This window comes from Haliotis rufescens, unplaced genomic scaffold, assembly GCF_023055435.1.
Source record: "Haliotis rufescens isolate VD_foot unplaced genomic scaffold, xgHalRufe1.0.p SCAF_29, whole genome shotgun sequence".
In the NCBI taxonomy this organism is placed as follows: domain Eukaryota; kingdom Metazoa; phylum Mollusca; class Gastropoda; order Lepetellida; family Haliotidae; genus Haliotis; species Haliotis rufescens.
This window is the reverse complement of record NW_025963990.1, coordinates 1840658-1867299: the sequence shown is the minus strand read 5'-3', so window position 1 is coordinate 1867299 and position 26642 is coordinate 1840658. Positions and strand designations below refer to the sequence as shown.

The 26642-nt window shown below is 41.6% G+C and overlaps 1 protein-coding gene across 2 annotated transcripts in view; it reads right to left on the bottom strand.

Moving 5' to 3' along the window:
• LOC124137708 overlaps positions 1-26642 on the bottom strand; it is a 139094-nt gene that overhangs the window by 24792 nt on the left and 87660 nt on the right. For both annotated transcript variants that reach the window (XM_048402760.1, XM_048402761.1), the window contains exons 91-123: positions 26118-26303; positions 25626-25806; positions 25316-25485; positions 24479-24606; positions 24055-24298; positions 21400-21571; positions 19924-20167; positions 18074-18191; positions 17307-17479; positions 16457-16616; positions 15753-15950; positions 15340-15582; positions 14914-15073; positions 13839-14074; positions 13324-13454; positions 12757-12910; positions 12341-12562; positions 10467-10560; positions 10128-10248; positions 9790-9935; positions 9488-9621; positions 8904-9179; positions 8425-8688; positions 8008-8156; positions 7740-7881; positions 6476-6579; positions 4971-5174; positions 4710-4884; positions 4033-4298; positions 3428-3583; positions 1861-2080; positions 1329-1483; positions 202-522 (exon numbers count right to left, since the gene is read on the bottom strand). In XM_048402760.1, coding sequence (XP_048258717.1) covers positions 202-522; positions 1329-1483; positions 1861-2080; positions 3428-3583; positions 4033-4298; positions 4710-4884; positions 4971-5174; positions 6476-6579; positions 7740-7881; positions 8008-8156; positions 8425-8688; positions 8904-9179; positions 9488-9621; positions 9790-9935; positions 10128-10248; positions 10467-10560; positions 12341-12562; positions 12757-12910; positions 13324-13454; positions 13839-14074; positions 14914-15073; positions 15340-15582; positions 15753-15950; positions 16457-16616; positions 17307-17479; positions 18074-18191; positions 19924-20167; positions 21400-21571; positions 24055-24298; positions 24479-24606; positions 25316-25485; positions 25626-25806; positions 26118-26303 — 6047 coding nt within the window. The remainder of the gene's footprint in view (positions 1-201; positions 523-1328; positions 1484-1860; positions 2081-3427; positions 3584-4032; positions 4299-4709; positions 4885-4970; positions 5175-6475; positions 6580-7739; positions 7882-8007; positions 8157-8424; positions 8689-8903; positions 9180-9487; positions 9622-9789; positions 9936-10127; positions 10249-10466; positions 10561-12340; positions 12563-12756; positions 12911-13323; positions 13455-13838; positions 14075-14913; positions 15074-15339; positions 15583-15752; positions 15951-16456; positions 16617-17306; positions 17480-18073; positions 18192-19923; positions 20168-21399; positions 21572-24054; positions 24299-24478; positions 24607-25315; positions 25486-25625; positions 25807-26117; positions 26304-26642) is intronic.

Here is a 26642-nt window from a genome sequence, read left to right as displayed (position 1 = left end):
ATTACCCAAATCAAACTTCATAGTTTCGTAAATAACTTTTCCAGCGAGTGTTGTTGAACACTCTCTGCCACAGGGTTTTCATTATCATCTGAAATATTAGTTTTCACCAGATATTTCTAATTTCTTCGACATATTACTATTCATCTGTGTACGATGCAGTCAACCTGTCGCTGTTATTTATCAACATGCACCACATCTCACCTGCTGGTACGGTAATACATCAGAGAAACCGGAAGCTGACCCGATTCCTGCCTCATACCGAACAATGGGGTTGTTGCCTCCTTGGAAAGGGTTGCCATAGCGACACAACTTCTCCTTGTCAGCTGGCATCACCAGGTCACGAAATGAAGCCGTAGCACTCCAAACTTGTAAGTGTCCTTCCGAATCTCGATCAGTGTCAGGAATAAAGTTCTTGTGGTTCCAGACTCCCAGGAAGAGTTTGGTGCCAGGAGAGAGACGCGGTATTCCTGACTGCTCCGTCAGCAGATCCCCGTCCATGTAGACTGCCATGCACCAGGTAACCTACAACAAGAAATTTAAACATATAGTAGGTTTATCATATGCCGTGTGTATGATGTTGTTAAACAATCTCAAAACCAGAGACATTTTCAAATGCGACCAACTGATATATGATTAATTAGCATAGATATTCACGAACCTTCAGCATATTGCCTTCTCTGATGGTAATGCTGATTTGTGTTCTAGGGACAGTTTATCTTGTATTCTAATCTATGTTTGCCTAAATGATAATCAATGGTCCGTTAGTATCAGAGCAGTTTCCGGGTGTTTTCGTGGTTAACGTTAATGCGTCCCTGGGTACTAGTATTTCTCGCATTCTGATGTTACACGCGCGGATGGTCCAGTCGTCAAAGGCGCCGCAATTACCTGTGCAGAGTTGCGTCCCTTGGGCACGCCAGAAACCTATAATTGTGGGTTCGAATCCCGGTTCTTCCCGATTATGTTTCTTGGTTTGTCAGCCCCATACCCGTGCTCGTGGGTTTCCTCCTAAGTGGTAAACGTCTAAGACCTGCATCACTTCGGGCTTTAAGCTTACAAGCTTTGATATCACTGGAATACTGTTAAAAGCGGCGTTAATCCCAACTCACTCACTACACGCGATCATACAGCTCATACAGACATACTGTCAAAGTCGTATTATCCTGTCTAAATGCTACACCCACACGTGGCCAACATATATTTCTCCGACAGCTTGTACCATTAGTTACATTGAACATTTTCAAAAGTTAACAGCAAGTTAAATTCAGGCAAGAACGGAGATATTTGAGAACATCTGATATTAGTATGGTACAGGTTTCTATCAAAATCACCTCAGATCCCCTTGCTCCTTCTCTCTGTGTAGTGAACTTGACAATGTACTGATGGTAATCTCCGGAGGGGTCATGTTGAAGATCTTTCACTGCTTCTACAGGTTCGTTGAGGTAGTCTCCGTAACCACACCATGCCACTAACTTGGCTGCTGCACCTATACACAGTATGGAGGAATATCATCAGTACTGCCAAGGCTGACAATAGATGCATCACATGTAATCTTCACGTAACGTCCTATCATCAGTAGAAAACAGGACTGTCATGTTAATGCATGATGATACTGGAATCAAACTTCACCTGTAGTCATGTGAGAATAAAAGAGGAATGTCATGTGTCTTGAGGACCACTTATTAATGTATGATGGTACTGGTCATAGACCTTCACCTTCACGGTCCATGACTGAAACTACAGATGTAATCTGTAGCCTATCTGTTCAGTTCACGTTGTCCATTTGTTTGAACATGGCTACCGTATAAAACTGCATTTCTCATTACAAACATATGCATGCAAACAGAATCGACATACACCAACCTCCAAATAATTGTACTCCACAGGCCTTCCTTGGGTTAAGATTAGGATTCCCGATATCAGTCTTGCCAGTGATGGATCCTTTCTCTTGAAGCTTCTTCTTTTCCTCGTCCGTCAGCTTCTTCACCTCGTAGCCAGGGTCATTCTCATCCACAGATCTCTTGCTGATGTTCTTGTAGTGCCTCTCCGCTTGTAGGTAAGAATCACAGTTGCACGTACAGGACTAGGAAAGAAGAGACACAGTATTGAAACAGGATGAGTATTAACAATTCCCAGGGCAGGGCAGGGCAGGGCAGGGCAGGGCAGGGCAGGGCAGGGCAGGGCAGGGCAGGGCAGGGCGGGGCGGGGCGGGGCGGGGCGGGGCGGTTCGGGGCGGTCCGGGGCGGGGCAGGGCAGGGCAGGGCAGGAGGGCAGGGCAGGGCAGGGCAGGGCGAGGTTGGGTGGGGTGGGGTTGGTAAGAATCACAGTTGCACGTACAGGACTAGGACTAGGAAAGAAGAGACACAGTATTGAAACAGACAGAGGATGAGTATTAACGTTTTCCAGGCAGGGCAGGGCAGTGCAGGGCAGGGCAGGGCAGGGCAGGGCAGGGCAGGGCAGGGCAGGGCAGGGCGGGATAAGTTGGGTCAGGTTGGTGTAAGAAGAGACACGGTATTGAAACATACATGGGATGAGTTTGGTTGACCAGGTTTGGTGTAACCTACTTAGAAGAATATTTCAGTTGTATCACGGCTTGTTGACTTGTCAACTCCTAGCCATTTTCATTTATCATATTGTTGAGGCCAACCAGCACAGTGTGACTAACCTATAAACACAAACATGGAGACTTTGGGATTCGAACCCACGATCAAGAGTTCCTGACACGTTTACGGGACACAAATTACCCTGTTACCCTTACCCCTGATGATTATGAACATATCACATAGGAGGACTGCGGGGTGGATGGGTGAAAGTTTCGATGAGTGAGTGAGTGATTGAGTGTATGCTTTGAAGCATTTTGCTAGCTATGTTACAGACGGACAGACCAAGACTTAGTTTCACTTCTTGTGTGAAGTCGAACCAAGATCTTTTGCATAACGGGTGAGGTGAGGTGAAATGGGGTTTAACGTCGCGTCCAAGATTATTGCACTTATATAGCGACGTGCATGTACGTGTGTGTGTTTGTGTGTGGCTGCTTGTACTAGTCCGGACTGGTGCCGATTTATAGTGCTAGCTCACTGAGATACCATGCCGCAGTTTAACATGAATACCCCACTCAGACACAGTATACTGACTCCGAGCCGACCAGTCCTTGTTTTAGCCCCTTAATGCCGAGCGCCAGACAGGGTAACAACAAGTACCATATTTTAACGTCTTTTGGTATGACGCGGCTGGGGATCGAACCCCGGACCTTCCGCTCTCCGGGCTTTTGCATAACAAGTCAATGCTCTGACTACTTTCGTTATTTATTTTTTTTAAATAATTTTATTTAATTTCGTTATTGTTTGTACATTGACTATAATTGTGGAGACAATGCCGCCTATTTCATTGCATGGGTTAGGAAATCAGTTGATTACAGAAGGCTTCATACTGCATTAACAGGTTCCTCTCTGCAACAGGCACAGACAGACTCGGTCCAGTCCGGTGTTGGTGTGTAGTCATAGTCCAGGATGTAGTCATCTGGGCCGTCCCAGAACAGGACACTGGTGACCGCCTGACCATCACCTGCTGCAGCTCGGATAGACAGCTGAAACACACGGAGTCAGTGGGTGAGACATCAGTGGTAATCTGGGACATGCAATGCAACATTATCTATGAGACAGTTTGTATCTTAATACCTTATACTCCCCGCCATTGACAAGGCCACAGTAAGTTTTGCCTATGAGCATAGATTGGAAAACTTAATTTGTGGGAATAGGCGACAATATATATATATATATATGTAACAGTTTGCATCTTAATACCTTATACTCCCCGCCATTGACATGGTCACAGTAATTTTTGCCTATGAGCATAGCTTGGAAAACTTAATTTGTGGGAATATCCGACAAGATCTATGTGACCGTTTGTATCTTAATACCTTATACTCCCCGCCGTTTACACGGTTACAGTAAGTTTTGCCTATGAGCATAGATTGGAAAACTTAATTTGTGGGAATAGGCGACGAGAATGATATGCCAGTTTGCATCAAAATACCTTATACTCCCCGCCATTGACAAGATCAGCATATCTGAAGTAGGTTCCAGAAAACATGGTGTCAGTCTTGGTGTCTCGGGACAGTTTGATGTCAACTTTGCCGGACTCGGGATGGACGTTGGCTGACCTGTAGGTCAAGGTCAAGCTATGGTTGTTGCTGTCGTAGTTCCGGTCTGACTCCAGGTACTTCCAGGCCGAGTCATCAAATGTGACCCGTCTGCCAGGACATGGGGACACGTCGGGCACAGGGTGGTGTAGGAATGTGCCTACAGACAGCAGAAAGTAAGTGATTAAAATGAAGTATGTTCCAAGTATTTCTCTTTACTTGACAAACGGTTGGAGCAATTATGTGTCCGCTACATTGTAGTGCATAGATATCATGAGTGAATGATTCTTGTTTTATGCAACGGTCAGCAATAAGTACGACTATGGAGTCGTAGCTTGTAAATACTCGATACTGGAGAAGACAACCTTGTGGAAAGTCCCTGTACAGTGAGTAGCGCAGTCAGCCAGGTCACCAGGGCATCATCAATGTCATGTCATCTGAATGTAAGGTACATGTCATCTTTTACTTCAGCCTTTTTTATCACAACTTTGTATCATTCATCGTATCAGAAAACCCATACATTATTTCTGCACCTACGTATTCAAACCAGACCGTAATATATATGGGTTACCTGTGACGGTGTTGGCAGAGCCGCTCCAGCTGATGTCGTGAGTGAAGTCATGTCCGTCGATGACGAGGCCGGAGGAGGGGAGGGAGTTGTCATACAGGACTGGTGGAGAGTCTAATGCCGACTTGAGACCAGCAAAGTTCTCCGCCACGAGACGAACAAAGTAGGGAGTGTTGCCCTTGTAAAGAAAACATGAAACTTTAATATCTGGAATGTGTCCGTACACGTGTCAAAATCTACATGGAATTCTTGTAAATCACCCACCTGCATAGTGATGCCCATGAATTTATAAGACGTGTAGTTGACATCAATCTCTATGGAATCTACGACAGTTTCTTCCGCCGAGTCTTTGTCACAGGAGGCTCTCTTCAGCAGGGCTGCGTGGTAGCAGCGGATCCCCGAGTCTTCATCACTGAAGTCTGTCCAGTAGGTCTGAAGACTCTCACTGCTCGCCGAATAACTCAGTTGCTGCCGAATGTAACAGTACATTATCCACCCCCCTATAATGTTGTTTGATTTTAGTCCTGTTATTTCTATAATATATCCATTTCAGGATACGTTCACTGGTTTGTGCATATCTGGTGTAAGCTTCCGAAAACATCATAAACATGTTTACTTTCCAATAGCCAACTTTCCCTTTCTTCTGATTTTGTGCAGGTTATGGTCGCTTTTATTTACGAAACAAAGTATGGTCATCTAAACGTTGTTTTAATTTTTGAGACTTTTTTAATACAAGATTTCTAAAGTCACGGGCCATTTCTTTCATTTGATATGAAAGAAACGATAACATATTTCAGTTCAACAGTGAATGCAAACACATCAAATGAGCCTCAAATATGTGTCTACATGTGGTCACGTTTCACGTACTAAGATATTAACAACGCGTTGGTGCACTGCGTTGCAGACACACGTGACGTTGCTTACGAATAATTTGCATACTCGTATGTGCAAGAAATCTGGGTATGGTTATAGGTAGGAAGTGACAACTTGATGGCGATTGCTTGCTGTATATACAATTTTACTTTATACAGGTAGATATATACATACAAAAGACACCATGTGCCAGGTCAGCACATAGTGGTAGTGGTTGTTGTCTTGGTGCCCCCGAGCACCCAGCCTAACCCTAGCTAGGCTAAGGGTAAGACCTCTCTCTCCCCATCTCTCTCCCCCCCCCCCATCTCTCCCCCCCCCCCCATCCCCCCCCATCTCTCTCTCCCCCCATCTCTCTCTCCCCCATCTCTCTCTCCCCCACTCTCCCTCTCTCTCTCTCTCTCTCTCTCTCTCTCTCTCTCTCTCTCTCTCTCTCTCTCTCTCTCTCTCTCTCTCTCTCTCTCTCTCTCTCTCTCTCTCTCTCTCTCTCTCTCTCTCTCTCTCTCTCTCTCTCTCTCTCTCTCTCTCTCGGGTAATAAGCTTTTGGAATTAAATGTTCATTCAGACAATGGTTGTCGTTCGTAAATCAGTCGCTATGACACTATAATGAGAAATGTCTTTACTTCTACCACTCAGCTGACCTGCTGTACACGATAATTAGACAACATTTATGAAGAAAGTAGTGTTCAAAGAAAAGTAATTTAGCCATCCTGATACAGCTGTGCCACTAAACATAGAGTGCACCACAAATCCACACACAGTGATAACTGGTGGGCTTTAACACCTTTATATCAATACAATCTTCAAGACCTTTTAAGAACATGTAATGATACTACGGTTATTAGCAAGCATGGCCTGAACTGAGAGTTGGATTTACGTAGTTGGCCCATGTCACGTACCATGTCATAATAGGGCCCTGTTCTGATCCTGCCTTTGACTGGAGGTGTGACGTCTACCTGGAACATCTGACTTGTCACGTTGCACAATCCGGCCCTGTCAGCACCTGGTGTATGGATCAAATTCCTAATTATGAAACGCTGCTGTCAGGGATATTGACGCATAAGCGATGATGAATAATACATATATAAGCAGCATTGATGCACATTTCAACCGCAGTTTGCATATCACCGTGTCTAAAATGTGAATTTAATAACATGTTTTTTGTGACTTGAGATGAGATTAAGAAAAGAAATTTATCAATAATGTTGTGCAGTGATACTATAATGAACACAACACAGGTATGCTAATCTCACAGTTTCTCAGGGGAAATAAATGCTCATGAAGACAAAACGTGATTAATTACTCAGTGAGCTAAAGATGTATCAGAATTATTAGCTCTTTTATGTTAGTAATATCGGTGGCGGTATCAACAGTCATACATATATTTGAAGTAAGTGTCAATGGCAGTAAATGATCGTATATACTATTACAAAATACCTAGTGCTGTCGTGGGTATTTTTGAACAGCAGTCGGCAACAGCAAGTAGGGCTTTTAAGGATAATGGTGTATTAGAATTAGTGTTTTCTGCCCTTGTGCACATGAACATGGCAGGCTTGATTCTTCGAGGAGTTTCTGGAAGGGGCGGCTTCTAGAAGGCTGCCTGTACCTTGATGAAAGCGACATGAGGGCAATTTGATGCATTTTCTACCTGGCTTCTTTCTAATCTACTTGCCAAATACTGTTTGGATACTGAATGTCTGCCAGCTTCTAATACCTTTTTTTATTTAAAGAGAGGCTTTTTTCCCGACCTTCAACAGTGGCGATATTCGGAACATGGATAAATGAACTAATATTATTCTAGGGCTTGTTTCGTATTGAATCTGCGACTTATTTGACCAAGTGCATTGACTTTGTTTATTGTAAACAAGAAATTTGTTTATTGATTATTGATTGATCTAGTGTGGCAATACATGTATACTTGCTTCACATTTTAATTCTTTGCGAACTGATTTCTGGGTTAACCTCTGCGTTCCAATTTGGAAAACAGCTTGTAACACAACCTATCCCAAAGGACGTAAATATAGTTCCGGATATAACATTCCGTATCTCCCTCTATCACCTCATTATTATCTGTCGTTACATATAACGATTTACGTCGTTAGCAGCTTTAGTAGTATAAGATGGGGCTTAACACTTTGCATCTGCCTTTTTGCTTCAACTTACCGACAACCCAAGCATAGTAGACATCATTCTGCTCTAGAGACAGATTTTCAAACTTCGTAAATGTGTCCCTCCCGACATTTTGTAGGTCCACAATGTTGAAAATCTCTTGTCGTTCATCGTCAGTGATGGAGCCTCTTTCAGTCTGAAACATGTCACCAACATTAGCGTCTTTCGATGGAACTTAAATCTTAAATTACGCTGGCCACAGAAAAAAGGTTATAATAGATACGTATACGTAAAATTTTCTGGGAGGGTCATCTATACTCACAAACTGTCCACATCTATAGTTGCCAGCCTCCGTGTTGTTGGACAGGCCAACGTAGTACATCATCATGCCGATCTTGGATTCGAACCCGTCCCAAGGTACATCTACGGAAGTGTTAGCGTTGAAAAATTCCTTCATGTCGATGAAACCAGCTGAAACACAAGGTGATGAGATATGTTCAGGAAGTGGTGTTCACTATCATGGATCGATACACTTTATATTGTTACACATCAGCAGCAAACAGGAGACAAATGTTGGCAGATGGTACATCTCAAGGTGTCTTTGTTAGTCGTCTTTGTATACGTCCTGACTAAGATTTGACAGAGCGTTATCAGTAAGTACCATATGATACTCTTGTTGTGTAATGTCTGATTTTTCTACATATATTAATCTACATATTTGGAAAAGTGAAGGTCTCACCGGAGACTCCTCCATCAAAGCCAACAGAGAAGCCATTGGACGTGACGTCAGTCCTAGACCCGGAGCGGCTGTGTGCTCGCACAGTGAAGTAATAGATTGCCGTGATTAGGGTGAGGTCAAGGTCGTAGAAGGTCACAGTCTTGTTGAGGCCAACGTTGACAAACGGCACAACGTCGTCACGTGTTTTGGGGAAACGGCGGTCAGTTCCAACAGCAACCTCGTAGAAAGCGACTTCTTGGTTGGAAGATTTCTCTTTGTCCTCATCTACAACGGAAAGGTGAAAATGCCCTTTATTTCAAAAACACAAGCACATACATTTGAATCTTTGATCATACAGCTATGTTTTAAATAATCTGAATGTTCTTTAATTCCTTTTATATTTTCTTCTTGAGTACCTAGATGAAAGACGGGAAGACTATCCTAATCTTATCATTTGTATGGAGATATGGAAATATAATATTGCAAAAACATTATCTAACCAGCTTTTATTCCAGTTGACACGTCGTCAGCATTGCCATCACTACCAAACTTGTCCCAGTTGGCGCTGACTTTACTTTTAGTTCGGAAGAACACAAGATCAAATCCCACGACATCGCCATCATTGACCTGTCCGGGCACCAGGGGATCATCATCGATGGTGATGCCGTTCGACCTGATGGTGTAGGTGTAGTCCATGGCGTTGGTCACCCGTAGGTACTGGTAGTAGCGTTCCATGTTCTGCATGCCCAGCTGGTCGTTGACGCCATTAGTTCTTCCTGGAATGGAAGAACAATTGATGAGATTCAGCTGATGAACCAAGTAAAATATATTTTAGTTTTGTGTATCTCCTTTGTCCCATTCTGAAAACATCACAAGCATTAGAAGGGTATAGGCTCCTCATTAGTTCCGTCAACAGAAAAGTTCACAAATTGGGAACAGATTTGTTTTTGTTTTTATAACTGAGTTCAGGAATATAACTGTGTTCAGTCCAATCATTGGCTATAAGGTTCTGGAAATACATATGTACAAATGCCTCCAGTATCGAATACACGTGATCATTGTCAACTGCTGTCACAACGCCCACCTTCTGTATTGAAGTACTCCTGGACCCTCAGACCGTCAGCCCCTTGTATTGCCCACTCATACTTGACCACTGGACACGGGTCACCTGACACGTCCCACTTGGCCCCCATTCGGGACAGACTTGTCTGGAAATTACTGTAGAGAAACAAGGTCAACTACAAATTAGATACTGACTCATCTATTTTATAAGAAGAGGATGATATTACCTGACCCAAGGCGTTTTGTCAGTGTTGTGGGTCTGAGTTGTTGGTATCATGCTTTGAGACAGATATTCCTTAAGCTGTGTTCACAGACAATACTCACAGGTCTCCATCGTGACTGTCGCCATCCCAGATTCCAACATGAGTGAGCGGCTCCAAGCCCTGACTGAGGTAGGACATGTAGATACCGTTAGACGTGGATATTGTGCTGAGGCCAGCTCCATTGGTAGCTTTTACCGTCACAAATATCTGTAATTGGAAATTCATCATTGGATGCGGTGTGTGTGCCCTGTAAATGGGGATTAAGCTTCCCCTGTGATGTTTATAATAGAAGTGATGTTGAGAATAACACATTACCCATCTTGTGGGCATGACACAAACTACATATACAACTCAGGGATATCTCTTTTGTCAAGAGTCAAGGGTCAAGAGCTATCTCACCTGTCTCACTCCCTTCAGTATCAGCCCCGTGACTGACAGGTATCTCTTTGTGACGTCCTTAGTCTCAAAGAACCCCCTTAGCTGTCCCCCTCCAGGTGAAGTGCCAACAGCTATCTCGTATCTGAAGAAGCCAAAACGTCGAAATGAGAGGCAACAACAAAACGTAAAATTGAAGAGAAGATGTTACTCTTGTACTTTGATGTAGTCTTATCATACAGGAAGTGCTAAGATCTACATCCATATGTTCAGAGTGGCTATAAGGTTACTTTATGCTTTCTTACTGCGTTACTGAAATACTGCGGGTTCAGAACATATTTAATGACTGTCATCATGACGTACTTCATAATCTCCGTCTCTTCATCAGCGAAGGTCTGCCAGGCCACGTTGACAGTGGACAGAGACTCCTGGCACACCGCGTCTATAGCCAGGCAGTCTGTGGACATACAGTTGTGAAGGATGTAGTAATGTAACACATAGTGTACACGGTAGTTATGTAACACATAGTGTAGGATGTTGTAATGTTACACATAGTGTAGGATGTAGTCATGTAACACATAGTGTACACGGTAGTAATGTAACACATAGTGTAGGATGTTGTAATGTAACACATAGTGTAGGATGTAGTAATGTGACATATAGTGTAGGATGTAGTAATGTAACACATGGTGAAGGATGTAGTAATGTTACACAAAGTGTAGGATGTAGTAATGTAACACATAGTGTAGGATGTTGTTATATTACACATAGTGTAGGATGTTGTAATGTTACACAAAGTGTAGGATGTAGTAATGTAACACATAGTGTAGGATGTTGTTATATTACACATGGTGTAGGATGTTGTAATGTAACACATAGTGTAGGATGTAGTTATGTGACATATAGTGTAGGATGTAGTAATATTACACATGGTGTAGGATGTAGTAATGTATCACATAGTGAAGATGTAGTATGTAACATATAGTGAAGGATGTAGTAATGTTACACATGGTGTAGGATGTAGTAATGTAACACATAGTGTAGGATGTTGTAATGTAACATATAGTGAAGGATGTAGTAATGTTACACATGATGTAGGATGTAGTAATGTATCACATAGTGAAGGATGTAGTAATGTAACATATAGTGAAGGATGTAGTAATGTGACATATAGTGTAGGATGTAGTAATGTAACACATGGTGCAGGATGTAGTAATGTTACACATAGTGTAAGATGTAGTAATGTATCACATAGTGAAGGATGTAGTAATGTTACACATGGTGTAGGATGTAGTAATGTAACACATAGTGAAGGATGTAGTAATGTTACACATGGTGTAGGATGTAGTAATGTAACACATAGTGAAGGATGTAGTAATGTTACACATAGTGTAGGATGTTGTAATGTAACACATAGTGTAGGATGTAGTAATGTAACACATAATGTAGGATGTAGTAATGTAACACATAGTGTAGGATGTAGTAATGTAACACATAGTGTAGGATGTAGTAATGTATCACATAGTGTAGGATGCAGTAATGTAACACACACATATTGTAGGATGTACTAATGTTACACATAAAAGAAGACAACTGATCGTGAAACGGCGAATAGTAAGTATTTACTTGGGATATTGTAAATAAGCCAAATAACTTATTTAAACTATAATCGGTTCAAAACATGAGCAAAGCATCGACACATCTTCATTGGGAAAATCGGCACGATATGGCTGAAATATTGCCGATGTGACGTTAAACTTTAACTCACTCACTCATTGGGAAAACGACAGACACCAAAAAGGGCGACCTTTCGGATCGTTTGTTGGCTTTTCATAGATCCATGCTTGCTGTAAAAGGCAACTATGCTTGTCGATGACTTTCAGGATCGGGTGGTCAGGCTCGCTCAGGCTGGTTGATGCATGTCATCGATCCCAATTGCGTGGATCAATGCTCATGATATTAATTACTGGATTTTCTGGTCAAGACTCGATTATTACCAGACCGCCGTCATGTGGCTGTAATAGTGCTGAGTGCAGCGTTTAACAACAAACCAACCAACCAATCATAGATCCAAGTAACTTCTCAAAGATAAACCGGTCAATGGAACCCAATCTTTGCTGTCTGATCCATGTCCACAGTTACTCAGTACTAGTAAAATAATCACATACATGATGGGCCGTCATGCTACAATGTATATCTATGTAGAAATATATAAGTGATATAATGGTGGCGCCCACCTTCCTGTGTGTCACACTTGTAGGTGTTGAGTTTCTCGGTGATGATCTCGTCGGTGACGTTGATGATGTAGACAGACTTCAACTCCACCACAGTGCCCGGTGAGGGAGGTGTGGTGTCCACGTTGATGGCGTTGGAAATGCTTGATGACGTCATTCCTACTTGGTTGATGGCCTTGACCTTAGCGTAGTATCTCTGACCATGTGTCACCTTATCAGCTAAGCCTAAGTATGAAAACGTTGCCAATTTATTACAAGCCGTTGTATTTTTCATTTTTATTTTTATTACAATGTCGTTATACATTGTGTCCAACATAAATCTAGAATGGTAATCACAAATGTTTTATTATGGTTGTAACCCGAAGAGGTTTGAAGCAACCAGTGAGTTTTACACATCGATACAGTTATACGTTCTCTACCTGAGACTAGATATTTGGCAGCATGTCCCGGCAGTTTGACAGGTGCTATGACGTCCTCCAACCCCTCATTGGAGCCTACAGCGAACTCAAATTCTACAACCAGACTCTCGGCATCGTAGAACCCTTTCCATGTGCACTCCACTGCAGATCTCGGCTGTATTTACAGAAACAATGTAAATATTTTAAACAATTTCTTCCTCATATCTTACCAGAACATAATATTGGACCATAATGGAAACAGATGAACATTAAATCATCATGGTGACTGCATAATACACAATGAAAATTACTACCATAACACGCTTTTATCCTAAGCCTGTCAAATCAAGTCCGTGTTATACAATGTTAGAAACACCCCCTGGTGTCGAATATTGAAACTGTTAAATTTGTTATTTGCAATGCACTGGCGATGGATGTGATTGAGTGACAGTTGACAGGTGCACTTGGCACCATTCTAATTATAAAATGGCTGCCTGTAAATAATTGAATCTGGACAAAGCAAACTGGTGCCTGAAACAGTCAGCCAAATACTGAGCTTGACCGCTTGATCCCCATATAAGGTAATACCTGAATGAAGCCTGGACATGTCAACACCCCCTCTGTTGGTGATGAGGTGTCCACCACAAGATAAGGGGAGATAATGCTAGCAGACAACCCCAGTTCATTTTCGGCTGTCAAAGTCAGAATGTTTGGTTTTCCTGAAACATATATTTGATACAACTATTTTAATATACCAAATTCATGCCAGCTTTGCACTGAGCACATACACAACAAAACAACATTTGACAGAGACAAGATCTGTTTTCTGTATAAAAGTTCGATCAAGGAGACTATTTGTGTCAGCGTAATCGAAGTTAATGTCAGGCTTATTTTATAGTTTGCAGTTAATCTTGTATTTGTAAGGAAACGCTACCAAAAATTCTTACTGCATTAGCGAGAAAATCGATCAGTACGTTTAACGCCTTCTAGCAATTTTTTTTTATCAGTCTTGACCATCTTATAATTTGTTCATGTAATATTACCAAGCGCGAGATGTTGATATTAAATTAATTGTTTTATTCTTCATCACTGCCAGTTCTTACCATCAGTTGTGGGTTTGATGCCAGTGGGTAGCGCCCCCGCGCCGGTCAGCAGGATCTCCACGTCAGTCCGGGGCTGGACATCCTCCCCGTGGGGGTAGGTCCCCACAGAGTAGTACATCTTCTTGACTGGACTCTCACTGTCTGCAGCCCTCCAGGAGGAGGAGATGGAGTCCACCTCAGTCTGGTACAGTGTCGTGGTGGGGGTCAGTCTGCTCTGGTTGTTCTCAGAGCCATAGCTGCGAGGGAAACATGGACAATGTTTAGTTGACGTACGTTTGTGAGAGGTTTCTCTGGTTCTTCTTAGAGCCCTAGCTACGAGGGAAACACAGACAATGTTTAGTTGACGTGTACAGTGTTTGAGAGACATCGTTCTGGTTGTTCTCAGAACCAATACTGAGAGGAAAACATGAACAATCTTTAGTTGACAGTACATAGCGTTTGAGACCAGGTTGCACTGGTTGTAACCAGAACAATACCTGAGAGGGAAGCACGATTAATGTTTAGTTACTTGTGCATGTGCCTTTTAGTTGTAGACTGTTTGGGTAAGTCTGCTCTGATTTTCTCAGAATCATCGCTGCTAGTCAAACAAGAACAATAATTTGTTAACTAGACGCTGTTGTGGTCAGTCCGCTATGGTTGTTCTGAGCCTTAAAATGTAGTTACGAGTGAAAAATTAACCATGTTTTGCTGACGTACCTGTTTTTGTTGGGTCAGATTTCTCGGCTTGTTCTCATAACCATAGTTGGCAATAATTAGATAATCCACATTTCATAAACAATGTTTTAGTTTTGGCTACCTGTGTATCTAGTTGTTGGATAAGAAACAAGCCTGCTAATTACATTCGGTCAGGTAGCAGAGTATTCATTAAACTTCTTTTTCTTCTTGATTTCAATCAAGCACACTTTAAAAACGACATATTTGGTGAGCACACATTACTACTTAACCAAATATCAGTATCATAATTAATGAGAGAGTTATTTCGCAACTATCGTTTTGTTGTCTCTTAACGTATTTGGACACGGTGTTGGCAATCCACAAGGGAAAAGTCCGAATAATGATTTGTATATGTGTCTACCTTTCGATGTGGATTTCAGGAGGCGTAATATCAACAGTAAATCCATCTGACGTAGATTCCAGGATGTTGCCTGCGTTGGTAATGCCGCGGACTGTGGTGTAGTATGTCGTGCCGGATGACAGCGGTAGAACAGCCTGGCCAAACCCCATGCTGGAGATACCTGCAAAATATGTTGTTATATATGGTTACAGGGATTTCTCGACAAAAAAATAAAATAAATCAAAACATCGATTCATTAGCACGTGTATTGTCCAAACATCCAACGATGCGCAATCATGATTTTTCATCTCTTGTCATGTTGATGGTAAAGGGTACTGTAAGGCGTCGAACGACGTCTCTAAAGAATGCACGTGTACAATGTTTGGATTCTATTTGGAGGATAAGAATTCAAACGCTTTTGCGTGTCAGCAAATATGTTCAACCTACCATTTCCAGGAACATTGGTCTCTGATTCTTCATGTATGAGACCCGCCATGATGAACGGTTGCACCTCCTCGCCACCAGGTGTGGTGCCTACCGCCCAGTCATAGTACGTCAGACCGTGCTCGTGGCTCTCAAACCCAGCAAACTGTACCGTCACAACTCCCGCGTCTTTCTGGTAGTCCATGTCGCTACCGATGCCTATGAAGTTAGCTCTCTCGGTCGAGTCGGCGCCGTCGATGACAATACCTTGGGATAGAGATTCATTTCAGTGTTCATGTATGAGAAAATGCAAAGATATCATACATATGTAAATCTCTTATTCTTTCTCTAATCGATAGTGGCGGCGATGACGTTAACGACAATGACGACGACAACGACGAAGCTGATAACAAATATACACAAATGAAGATGCATACCTGCCTTGTCCTGGTCAACCACCCGGATGGGGTTTGATGTGATGACGTCACTGGTCAGATCGGCTCCATTGCTCGCCTTTACAGACACATAGTAAACTGGGGTCATCGTGTCAAGGTCGGTCACAGTCAACGTCAACTCGTCCATGTATTTGTCTCTGTCAGAACCAAAGTCCTTCCAGTTTAGGACATCAGTTCCCCCTGAAAAATAGTTCAGAATATGCAACCAAATATGATTGCACTAATTTGTGTGAGGTGAGGTGAAATGGAATAACGTCACGTTCAAGATTAGTTCGTTTATATAACAACGTGCATGCACGTGTATGTGCTTGTACTACGCTGATTTTATAGTCCCAGCCTCATGAGAAACAATGCGACAGTTTTAATGTGGATACTCCTTTCAGACACAGTATACTGTTTACTGTCTTGGCCAGTTCTCGTTTTATTCCCTTAAATCCGAGGACCAGGCAGGGAAACCACCAGTACCATTTCTAAACGTATTTTGGTATGAAGCGACCAGGGGATCGAACCACCGACCTTTTACTCTGCGAGCAGTTTATATCAACTACACCACAGAGTTTCTTTAAAAATATTAGACTTTGGTTCAAACATAATTGGTTCTGATGTCTTTAACATGAGTTCTAGAAAAACTAAAAAGGGTAAAAGTCAGGACAACATTGTGTTCCTCATATTTGGGGAATACGAACCTTGAGTGGTTCCAATGGCCACCATGTACGACTTGATGGCACTCTCACTGTCCATGGCAAACCAGGTGGCCTTGATACTGCTAGGGTCAGACTGGGTAACATAGCCGTCGATTAACTCTTCTTTATTACCGGAGAAAATGCCAACGTAGACCCATTTCATCTGCAACGAATGAGGTTGATGAAAATCCAATAAAATGCTCAATAATACAGTTAAGAAATAGAAGTATCATCTAAACCCCCGTCGGTTACATCTGAATACCTAACACAAGCCCCATTGGGACCGAGGTCAGAATAAGTACTCAGTATCTTAATGCTTGTCGCTAGAGCCAGCTGAAGAAGATCACGTGATGTCATAATCCCTGACGGCGTGGTACGTCACTCATAATATCGTCAACTTGTTAATCTGGCCTAGTGGCGGTGCTAAATCTGATATATTTTCGACTGTGACGGCAATCAAGAAAACAAAACGTAAAACTTTTAAAATAACTTCAAATAACTTCAGCAAACTAACACATTTGTTTGAACTTCACGAAAATCTAACTAATTTGTGAAGAGACATCAGCTCTCATGAATGTTACAGGTTCCTTGGCCACACTACCGAGAGTTGCGTCCCTTGATAGTGTTAAAATCGGCTTTTGGTTTGTTTGTTTGATGTTTAATTTAGCATTATTCCAGCTTTATGAAGGTGGTCTGTATATGATTGAATCTAAACCAGACTTTCCGGTGAATGATATCGAGGAAAATTCTAACCCGGATAGTCACGGGACAAGAACTAAGTAATGGTACTGTCCAAGCAAAACGTTTACACATTTAAGATTGGATACTTCCGTATGTGGGTTATATTTCTTACCTGAGGCGGAGTATTATCAACAAGCACACCGTTTGTGTCGTAGATGGCGACGGCCCCGGCTCTGTTGACGGCCCCGACTCTCACACTGTACTGGGCACCCGGTCGGAGACTCAAGCCAGACTTCATGACACTGGTGCTGCCTGGGTCGCTGGTGATCTCCCAACCTTCTGAGCCTGTTTCAGGGGGAAAAATATACTTCAAGATGCTTCCAAGCATGTATACTACACAACGTGTGGCAGCGATAATTAGATCTATTTAGGTATACACTTGACATATTATGGGATTCAATTTGGTGTAAAACGGAAAGATATAAAAATATCCACAAGTTGAGTGGTATATGATTCTGTATTAGGAATCATGATTTTGCGTTCCAAAACGAGTGAATGAGTTGTATCTTAAAGTCACGTCGGCATTAGTGCAACTTGACACATTAAGAAAGAAGACATGGGTAATATAAATTCCTTGTTGGAATGTGCTTTCCTTAGCAGCGCCAAGATTCGCTGGTCGTAGGTTTGAATACCATATAGTATGATCGTCAACACCACACCCATGCTTCTGTGACACATGACATGTCTCCAGCATCAAGATCTCGTACCCTGACATAATTACTTTAGAATTGTTCCAGCAGAATCAAGAACTTACATATTGGTCTTGGAGACATCATTATGATATTGATGTAAATATTTGACCATGTGCCACTCTTTGTTCGGCTGTTGAACGTATTCCATAAAAAAGATCGTATACAGTTATGTAGCAAGATCACTTACCCGGGTAGATCTGATGTTTTGACCCATGGTAAAGCTCATACACCTGGTATTTGTAATGGTCCAACCCAGATTCGTCATCTTTAAACTGGAAGTTGGCTTCCACAGTTGTGCTAGATAGCTGCAAGTAGATCATGAAATATGTGTAGTTAATTTAAAATGGGTGGGTTCAGTTCACAGTTATATTAAAGCCCTTTAAAAGCCGCACTATCCCAAGTTGCAGATAACATGAGTTTACAAAAGGACGAAACATTTTGTGCATTCATATCTCTATTCAAATTAAATGAAAATGAGTTTATAGACACGAACACCAACGAATGAATGCTACTAGGTGTTCGCGAAAATGAACGTATTTCGAGGTGTCAGTATACAAGCAGAGCCTGGAAAACACTCAATGCCCCCTTGCGGTTTATAAAGTTCCCCATATGAAATATATACTTAAACTAACAAGACATTGTTAAGCACTTCTACAGTTTCCCCCATTTGTCAACTGTAAAATCATCTCTTACCCTTAATATAACAGTAATTAGTTACAACTAGTTTTTTGTTCAAATCAAAGTCTCAGTTAATTAAAACATTCCTTTTCAAATAGGTTTCATGATGGCGATATGTCTGTCTTTTATTTGTTTTCATCACATTCTTCACGTTGTTATTGTTATCGTATCCCGATAAAGCATAATTCATTTACTTTTCAGAACAAATATGATGCTAGACATCTAGCAGATGTGTACACACGAACTATTCTTAATGGATGATGTAAACTTATTAGTGGATAAACCCATGTTAATGTTTGGGAGGAAGTTCTTGCTGAGGAGAGCTGAGGTAGGGGATACACACATACTAACAATGCCAGTGTGTAGTGTACATGACCCAGGATATGGAAGACAAATTAGTTCTGATGCTGGAAAAGTAGAATGCAAATATAACTGATCCTAAACCGGTCATGTGACGAATATCGGAGACAGAACAATTCATGATAATCACAATATCCTTAATGTGGCGAACAGACAAAACAAAATGTGAGACTATGTGGTTATCAGCCCAATATTAGTGGAGACAACATATGACATCCAATGCATGCACTGTGATTAGGGTTACATATAACCAATTTCGATCACCGAATATTTGATCTGTTCACGTCAATTATAAATCCAGGCCATATCATTTGTGTCTAACATAATGAAAGGTAGATATATTTTTATAAACCTCAGAGTGTTCATTTGTATTGATCGTTAGGTTTCTTCAAACTTGATAAAGACCCACATGAGGTTTTACTTGCGTAGAAAACCCGGGAATAAAAACGTAATACTAGATTTTCTTCACTGTAATTGAAGTTGACATTTAAAATGATATTATCTGCATTTTTAGTTTTCGTTTGTGTGAGAATTAAATCGTCACCTTCCTCTCTCTCCCACATCTTGCCACTAAATGAAACTCGACTGTAAGCTGTCCACAGTATGACGGAGACGCTCACGGGCAATGCGTGCGTGCACGACCAGCACGTGCATGACACCTGTAGTCGTCACTCAACATAGATCACGGATGCGTTTATTGTCTCGTTATATCGCATATATAGATCCTCGTTATTGCGTATCTCAATTAGAATTAACTTTGTCGGTTTATAAGTCAGATAAAACACTTATCCTCGGTTTTGGTTGAAAATGTAAACCCGCCTGGTCGGAAAGATCCTGCGGGCCTTCGGCCCTTAGGATCTTCCCTCCCAGGCGGGTTTACATTTTCAACCAAAACCTCGGAACGTGTTTTATCCTTCACATAACGCCTAGTCATTGGGGCAGTAAATGGTTTGCATAAAGCATGATGTTCGATTTTTCATTTTCACTCCACGGCCTCACCTGGAACTCCACATCTTTGTTCTGTTCACGTCCATCACCTAGGAACACCATCCTGGGCGGAGTGAGATCCACTACAAACCCATCTGTTGTCTGTTCTACAGTCCCCAGGGCGTTGTTGATGGTTTTCAGCTTCGTCTTGACAACGTCCTGATGGTTCAGGTGGAAGTTGTGCCACTCGATCTGGCTGACGTCTTTGCCCAGAGTCTTCCAGTCCTTTACTACCTCAAAGTCTGACGACAACCCTCTGGAATAGATAAACGTACAGTGTGGAGAATGTAGGGAACTAAGTAAGAATATGATATATGGATGAATAACGTCTTTATTACAATTAGGAGCAACGTTTCAGTGAAGGATCTAACACCGTCTTCAAGCAAATGTTAAAAGCCGAAACATCGCTCCTCATTGTAATAAAGAAGTTGTTCATCGATATATCTATCCTCACTTAGTACTCCAACTTCTAAATGCCTCTCAAAGAAGTCGGTAGGGAACGTTTAAGCACAGCAGTGAGATGCCATAACATTATCGCTGTATCTGAGTACCATACTGTGGTGGGATATTCCAAGAGTTGAATACATGTACATTGTGTTCCAACAATCCTTCGGTCTCTTTTCAAGTTACCTGGTCCAGATTATCGACTCATAGATATGAAGGAATGACTTTGTGGTCATATATTAATAGACGTTCGCCAAATGAAGACCATGTAAGCATAAATATGTTCCGCAAGATATTGTTTCTCAGGTTATCACGCGAGTGTGTTTGGGGATGGTAAATATCCTGCATTAGGAATAAACATTGTATTTAGCGAGCCTCGGCGACAAAACGAAACAAGGTAACAATTCAAACATATTTCGGCCAAATCAAACTATTTTAATTTGTGGAGAAGGTTTCAAGCCGCAGAGGTCTACAAGCACAGATATGGCTACTGATCCCGCTTGGCTAGGCCTCGTGCCCTCGCAAAATTGTTTCGAAATTTATATCTCCAAAGTTTCTAAAACTTTTTAAATGCCTTAGCTACGTCACAGTTAGACACTGATTTTCATTATATTAGACTGTTCTTTTGATAATGATAGCAATTATCCCTGTGGTTTATACAGATTCCCGATGGTTAATTCTGACTCGATCGCCGAATGACGAGGGCGACGCCATGTTTGTTTATAAACACTGAAAGTAGTCCCTACTTGAACTTTGATATTTGCATCTCTATCCGCATATGACCCCAACGGATATCGTTTTTATCCGTTGGCTTTATCCTGCCGAGGAACCTGCCCATTATATGGTAAATGTTTTTCTTCACTTACGTATACGCTCCATATATGAAATCCTGCTCTTTCAATTTACAACAGTGCCATAATTACGATTAATATTTTTCAGCACTAACATCATACACATTTATAATGGCATTTCATAAGAACATGTTTGAGTCAGTGTAGCATTATATATAGCAAATGTTTCCTCAGTGATTTACTTCCCTCTTACTTTGCTCTGAGTATCTGTACCGCATATTCTCTGATGTCTGACTCGGGGTCACTGTGGTTCCTCCACTGGGTTCCTACTGTGGCAACGTGGGTACTGAACTCAACGTCGTCAAAGACATCCCGTATACCGTCAACAACTTCACCTGGCACCGGGGGAGTCAGGTCCACGATCACTGAAATAGTGACAGTATTCCAATTAAATCACAGTGTGTTGGTTTGATGGGGATGGGGTATGGGAGTGAGGGGTTGGGGTGGGGAGTGATGAAAGCGGGGTGGAGATGGGTACTGGTGAGCATGGGGATGGGGGTGGGGAGTGAAGAGGATAGGGGTGGGGAGTGGTGGTGGTGGTTGTAGTCCAAGACCCAAGGTCATAGATGAGTCATACTTTGATGCAGAGCAGAATACGGTGCTTACTATTTTTGGGATGAAAGAAAACTTTACAATCTGTCCATGTATCTGATAATCTCCATTACAGCACCTACTCAGCACTACTTGTAGATAGACTTTAGACTGTCAATTCAACAATATGTGTACGAGCAGAAATGTGTCATACATTATGATCAGATAGTGTTGATGTATCTGTATTTTTATTTAGTTTAGTTACCTTAATCTGACATTGTATAACCTCAAGCAGACATTGCATTACTTCAAGCTGACATTGCATATCCTCAATCTGACATTGTATTACCTCCAGCAGACATTGTATTACCACAATCTGCCACTGCATAACCTCAATCTGACATTGTATTACCTCCAGCAGACATTGTACTACCTCCATCTGACATTGTGTTACCTCTAGCAGATATTGTAAAACCTCTAGCAGACATTGTATTACCTCCAGCAGACATTGTGTTACCTCCAGCAGACATTGTAAAACCTCCAGCAGACATTGTATTACCACAATCTGCCACTGCATAACCTTAATCTGAAATTGCATTACCTCCAGCAGACATTGTATTACCTCCATCTGACATTGAATTACCTCTAGCAGACATTGTACTACCTCCAGCAGACATTGTATTACCTCCAGCAGACATTGCATTACCTCAATCTGACATTGTATTGCCTCCATCTGACATTGTATTACCTCCAGCTGACATTGAATTACCTCTAGCAGACATTGTACTACCTCCAGCAGACATTGTATTACCTCCAGCAGACATTGCATTACCTCAATCTGACATTGTATTGCCTCCATCTGACATTGTATTACCTCCAGCTGACATTGTATTGCCTCCATCTGACATTGTATTATCTCCATCTGACATTGTATTACCTCCATCTGACATTGTATTACCTCCAGCAGACATTGTATAACCTCCAGCAGACATTGTATTACTTCAAGCAGACATTGCATTACCTCCATCTGACATTATATTACCTCAAGCAGACATTGTATTACATCCAGTAGACATTGCATTACCTCAATTTAACATTGTATTACCTCCAGCAGACAATGCATTACCTCCATCTGACATTGCATTACCTCCAGCAGACATTGCATAACCTTAATCTGACATTGTATTACCTCCATCTGACATTGCATTACCTCCAGCAGACATTGTGTTACCTCCAGCAAACATTGTATTACCTCGAGCAGACATTGTATAACATCCAGTAGACATTGCATTACCTCAATCTAACATTGTATTATCTCCAGCAGACATTGCATTACCTCCATCTGACATTGCATTACCTCCAGCAGAGATTGTTTTGCCTCCAGCAGACATTGTATAACCTCTAGCTGACATTGTGTTACCTCCAGCAGATATTGTATTACCTCCAGCAGACATTGCATTACCTCCATCTGACATTGTATAACCTCAAGCAAACATTGCACTACCTCCATCTGACATTGTATTATCTCCAGCAGACATTGCATAACCTTAATCTGACATTATATTAACTCTAGCAGACATTGTATTATCTCCATCTGACATTGTATTACCTCTAGCAGACATTGTAATACCTCCCGTAGACATTGTATTACCTCCAGCAGACATTGCATAACCTTAATCTGACATTATATTACCTCCATCTGACATTGTATTACCTCCAGCAGACATTGCATAACCTCCAGCAGACATTGTATTACCTCCAGCAGACATTGCATTACCTCCATCTGACATTGTATTACCTCCATCTGACATTGTATTATCTCCATCTGACATTGTATTACCTCTAGCAGACATTGTAATACCTCCCGTAGACATTGTATTACCTCCAGCAGTCAATTGCATAACCTTAATCTGACATTATATTACCTCCATCTGACATTGTATTACCTCCAGCAGACATTGCATAACCTCCATCTGACATTGTATTACCTCCAGCAGACATTGCATTACCTCCATCTGACATTGTTTTATCTCCATCTGACATTGTATTACCTCTAGCAGACATTGTAATGCCTCCCGTAGACATTGTATTACCTCCAGCAGACATTGCATAACCTTAATCTGACATTATATTACCTCTATCTGACATAGCATTACCTCAAACTGACATTGTATTACTTTCAGCAGACATTGCATACCTTAATTGCGACATTGCGATGCATTGCACATTTTGCATTCATCTGACATTACATTTTCGCAATCTGACATTGCATTATATCCATCTGACATTGCATTACCCTCATCTGACATTACATTACCTCCATCTGACATTGCCGATACGTTCAGCTGTTTGTGGCCAGCGTTGAATGCGGTGATATAGAAGCTGTAGGCCTTGCCGTGTTCGAGCCTCTGGTTAGGGTCAAGCTGAACACACGTCTCGTGTGTCTTGTGGTCAAGACTGACCGGCTCGGAGATCGTGGTGTTTGTGTCATCAAAAACCGACAACTCGTAGTTGGAAATACCAGACTCGGGATCATAAAACCCAAACCAGTTTGCACAAATCTGGAATAAAAAGATCAGATTATAAACTAAGACCATTATAAAAGGGAAAAAAAAGTTTTGGGCATAATGCATTTTGTGCAACTTTATCGGTTACTGGAGGCTGTGTATCAAGTAAAATGGAATATTAACACCTAGCTATCAACTATTTTCAAAGAACGTGTTTGTGAAGTAAAGATCTACCTTGTCAGCATCCTTGGTAAAGTAGAGGTCAAGTCTGAAGACGGGTCCATCATAAACAACGCCTGGTTCAGGGGGTGATGTGTCGACTATGATCGGATGGTCGGACACGCCCACTTTCATCAAATCAACTTAAACACAAAATTAATAACGGATTTCTTTATAATGGGATATTTACAAAATGTTTGTGGTTGTTTTTATGACACCACGATATGAAATTGATCTTCAGCAACCTATCCTTCGAATAGACTGGTGAGGATCGGGACATTAGACCTGATATGTTGCATGAACCCCTGCGACGTGGGTTGGAGGATATATAGCTGACAGCGGAGTTAAACAATAAACAAACAAATTGTTGTTGGTGTCTATACATCGAGATGCTGACAAGTTTTGCAAAAGAAACTTTAACCAACCTAACTAACGGAATATCATCTGTATACAACGTGATGTGATGCAGGTAATGATTTTATTCCACAATGAGACTTCGTTATTCCGGACGGTGCCGTTTCCAGTGAAATACCCGGATGAATGTGATTTTTATAAATGAAGAGATCAACGTTTGTAACAGCACTATTGTTTAATAATCAAGTATTTAAGTTTCTTGATATCATTACAATGGAGGGTCTCAACCATGTTTAATGCCTTTGGCTTTAATCCGGACATGAGTTACACCTTGGATCATGATCTGGCGGGTGATATCGCCATCACTGTGTAGGAACGTGTTATTACAACTCAACATTGTTGATGACCCTGACCTTAATCCACACAGGAGTTTCACCCGGGATCTGGAACAGGCGGGGACGTCTCCATCGCCCTTAAAAGACCTTAGATATGACTTACCGTTGTTGATCACCCTGACTTTAATCCAAACAGGAGTTCCACCAGGGATCTGGAATTGACGGGTGATGTCGCCATCACTGTGCGAGGATCTCTGCCAGTCCATGTGATGACAGTCACGTGTGGTCTGTCCCAGGCACAAATCCACTTCTTTGATGTCTGAATCTGGGTCACTGTGAATGGATGAACTAAATTGTAATACTTGTCACTAAATATTTTAAGGCAGGTCATGTTGATGTTCCAATATGTATGGGTTTTATTATTTATTTATTTTACGTAGCAATACAGCATTTGAAACACAACAAATTATTACCTGGCATTATACTGTGCATTGATGAAGAAGGTTTCTTCATCATAGGAGATGTTATAGATTTCATGTAGGAGTGGTGGCGAGTTGTCTATTCCAAGGGGCGTGGTGTGGCAGATTGTTGTTCCCAGCGGACCTCCATAGTTAACCTTGTTCAAGGCACGGAGTGTGATGTAGTATTTCCCATCTGAAACAAAACCAAAATCATCCCTGAAGCAATCCCTAATGATCTGAAAAATATCAACAATGTGACTGAGTGAGTTCAACATTATTGCACTTACAGAGCGATAAGAGCTTTGAACATCGCCATCGAGCTACGCCACACAATCACCTCGTCTTTAAAGTGATTTTTGAGGGCTTATTAACTGCGCAACTCATTAGTATATACATCCATTATTTTTGTAAGGTTGGACGATCTTCTTGTGAGAGGCCAAACCTAAGTGATATTTTAGGTCATTGCATTGTCATATTTTTAAAAGCCTCACACTTGTGTTTTACCTGGGAGGGGGTCGTGAGGAGCTGGAATGGGGGAAATGAGGCCAGTGTTGGTCCACCCTGATTCGTCAAGCAGGTGCCTGTGAGGGTCATGATGAGGATGGATCAGCTCCTCACAGATTTGTCTACCCACGGTCCAGGAGTAGCCAAGGATGCCAGTCTCTTTGTCCATGATGCCGTCCCAGTTAGCTGAAACAGGGACACGTCGTCATATAATAGGACCTGATGCTTTCAAAATGATATAAAGTGGAAACACTGTTTAAATGAAATGGTATACGCCACTAAAGCATAATGCAAAACCGTTAAACAAAAACTATTCCAACTCGGGTTGGTATAACCTATAAAATCTACAGTCACAGAAATGTTCTGTATATAAGAAGATCGTTAGCATGGAACTTTGCCTAATTAATACAAAATGTGAAATTATATTAGAAATCATATATAGAGAATACCAAATGTATTCAAATAAATCTGGCCTCAAAACTAATACACCCCTTTTTAAAAAGAAAATACATGGATAATGAACTA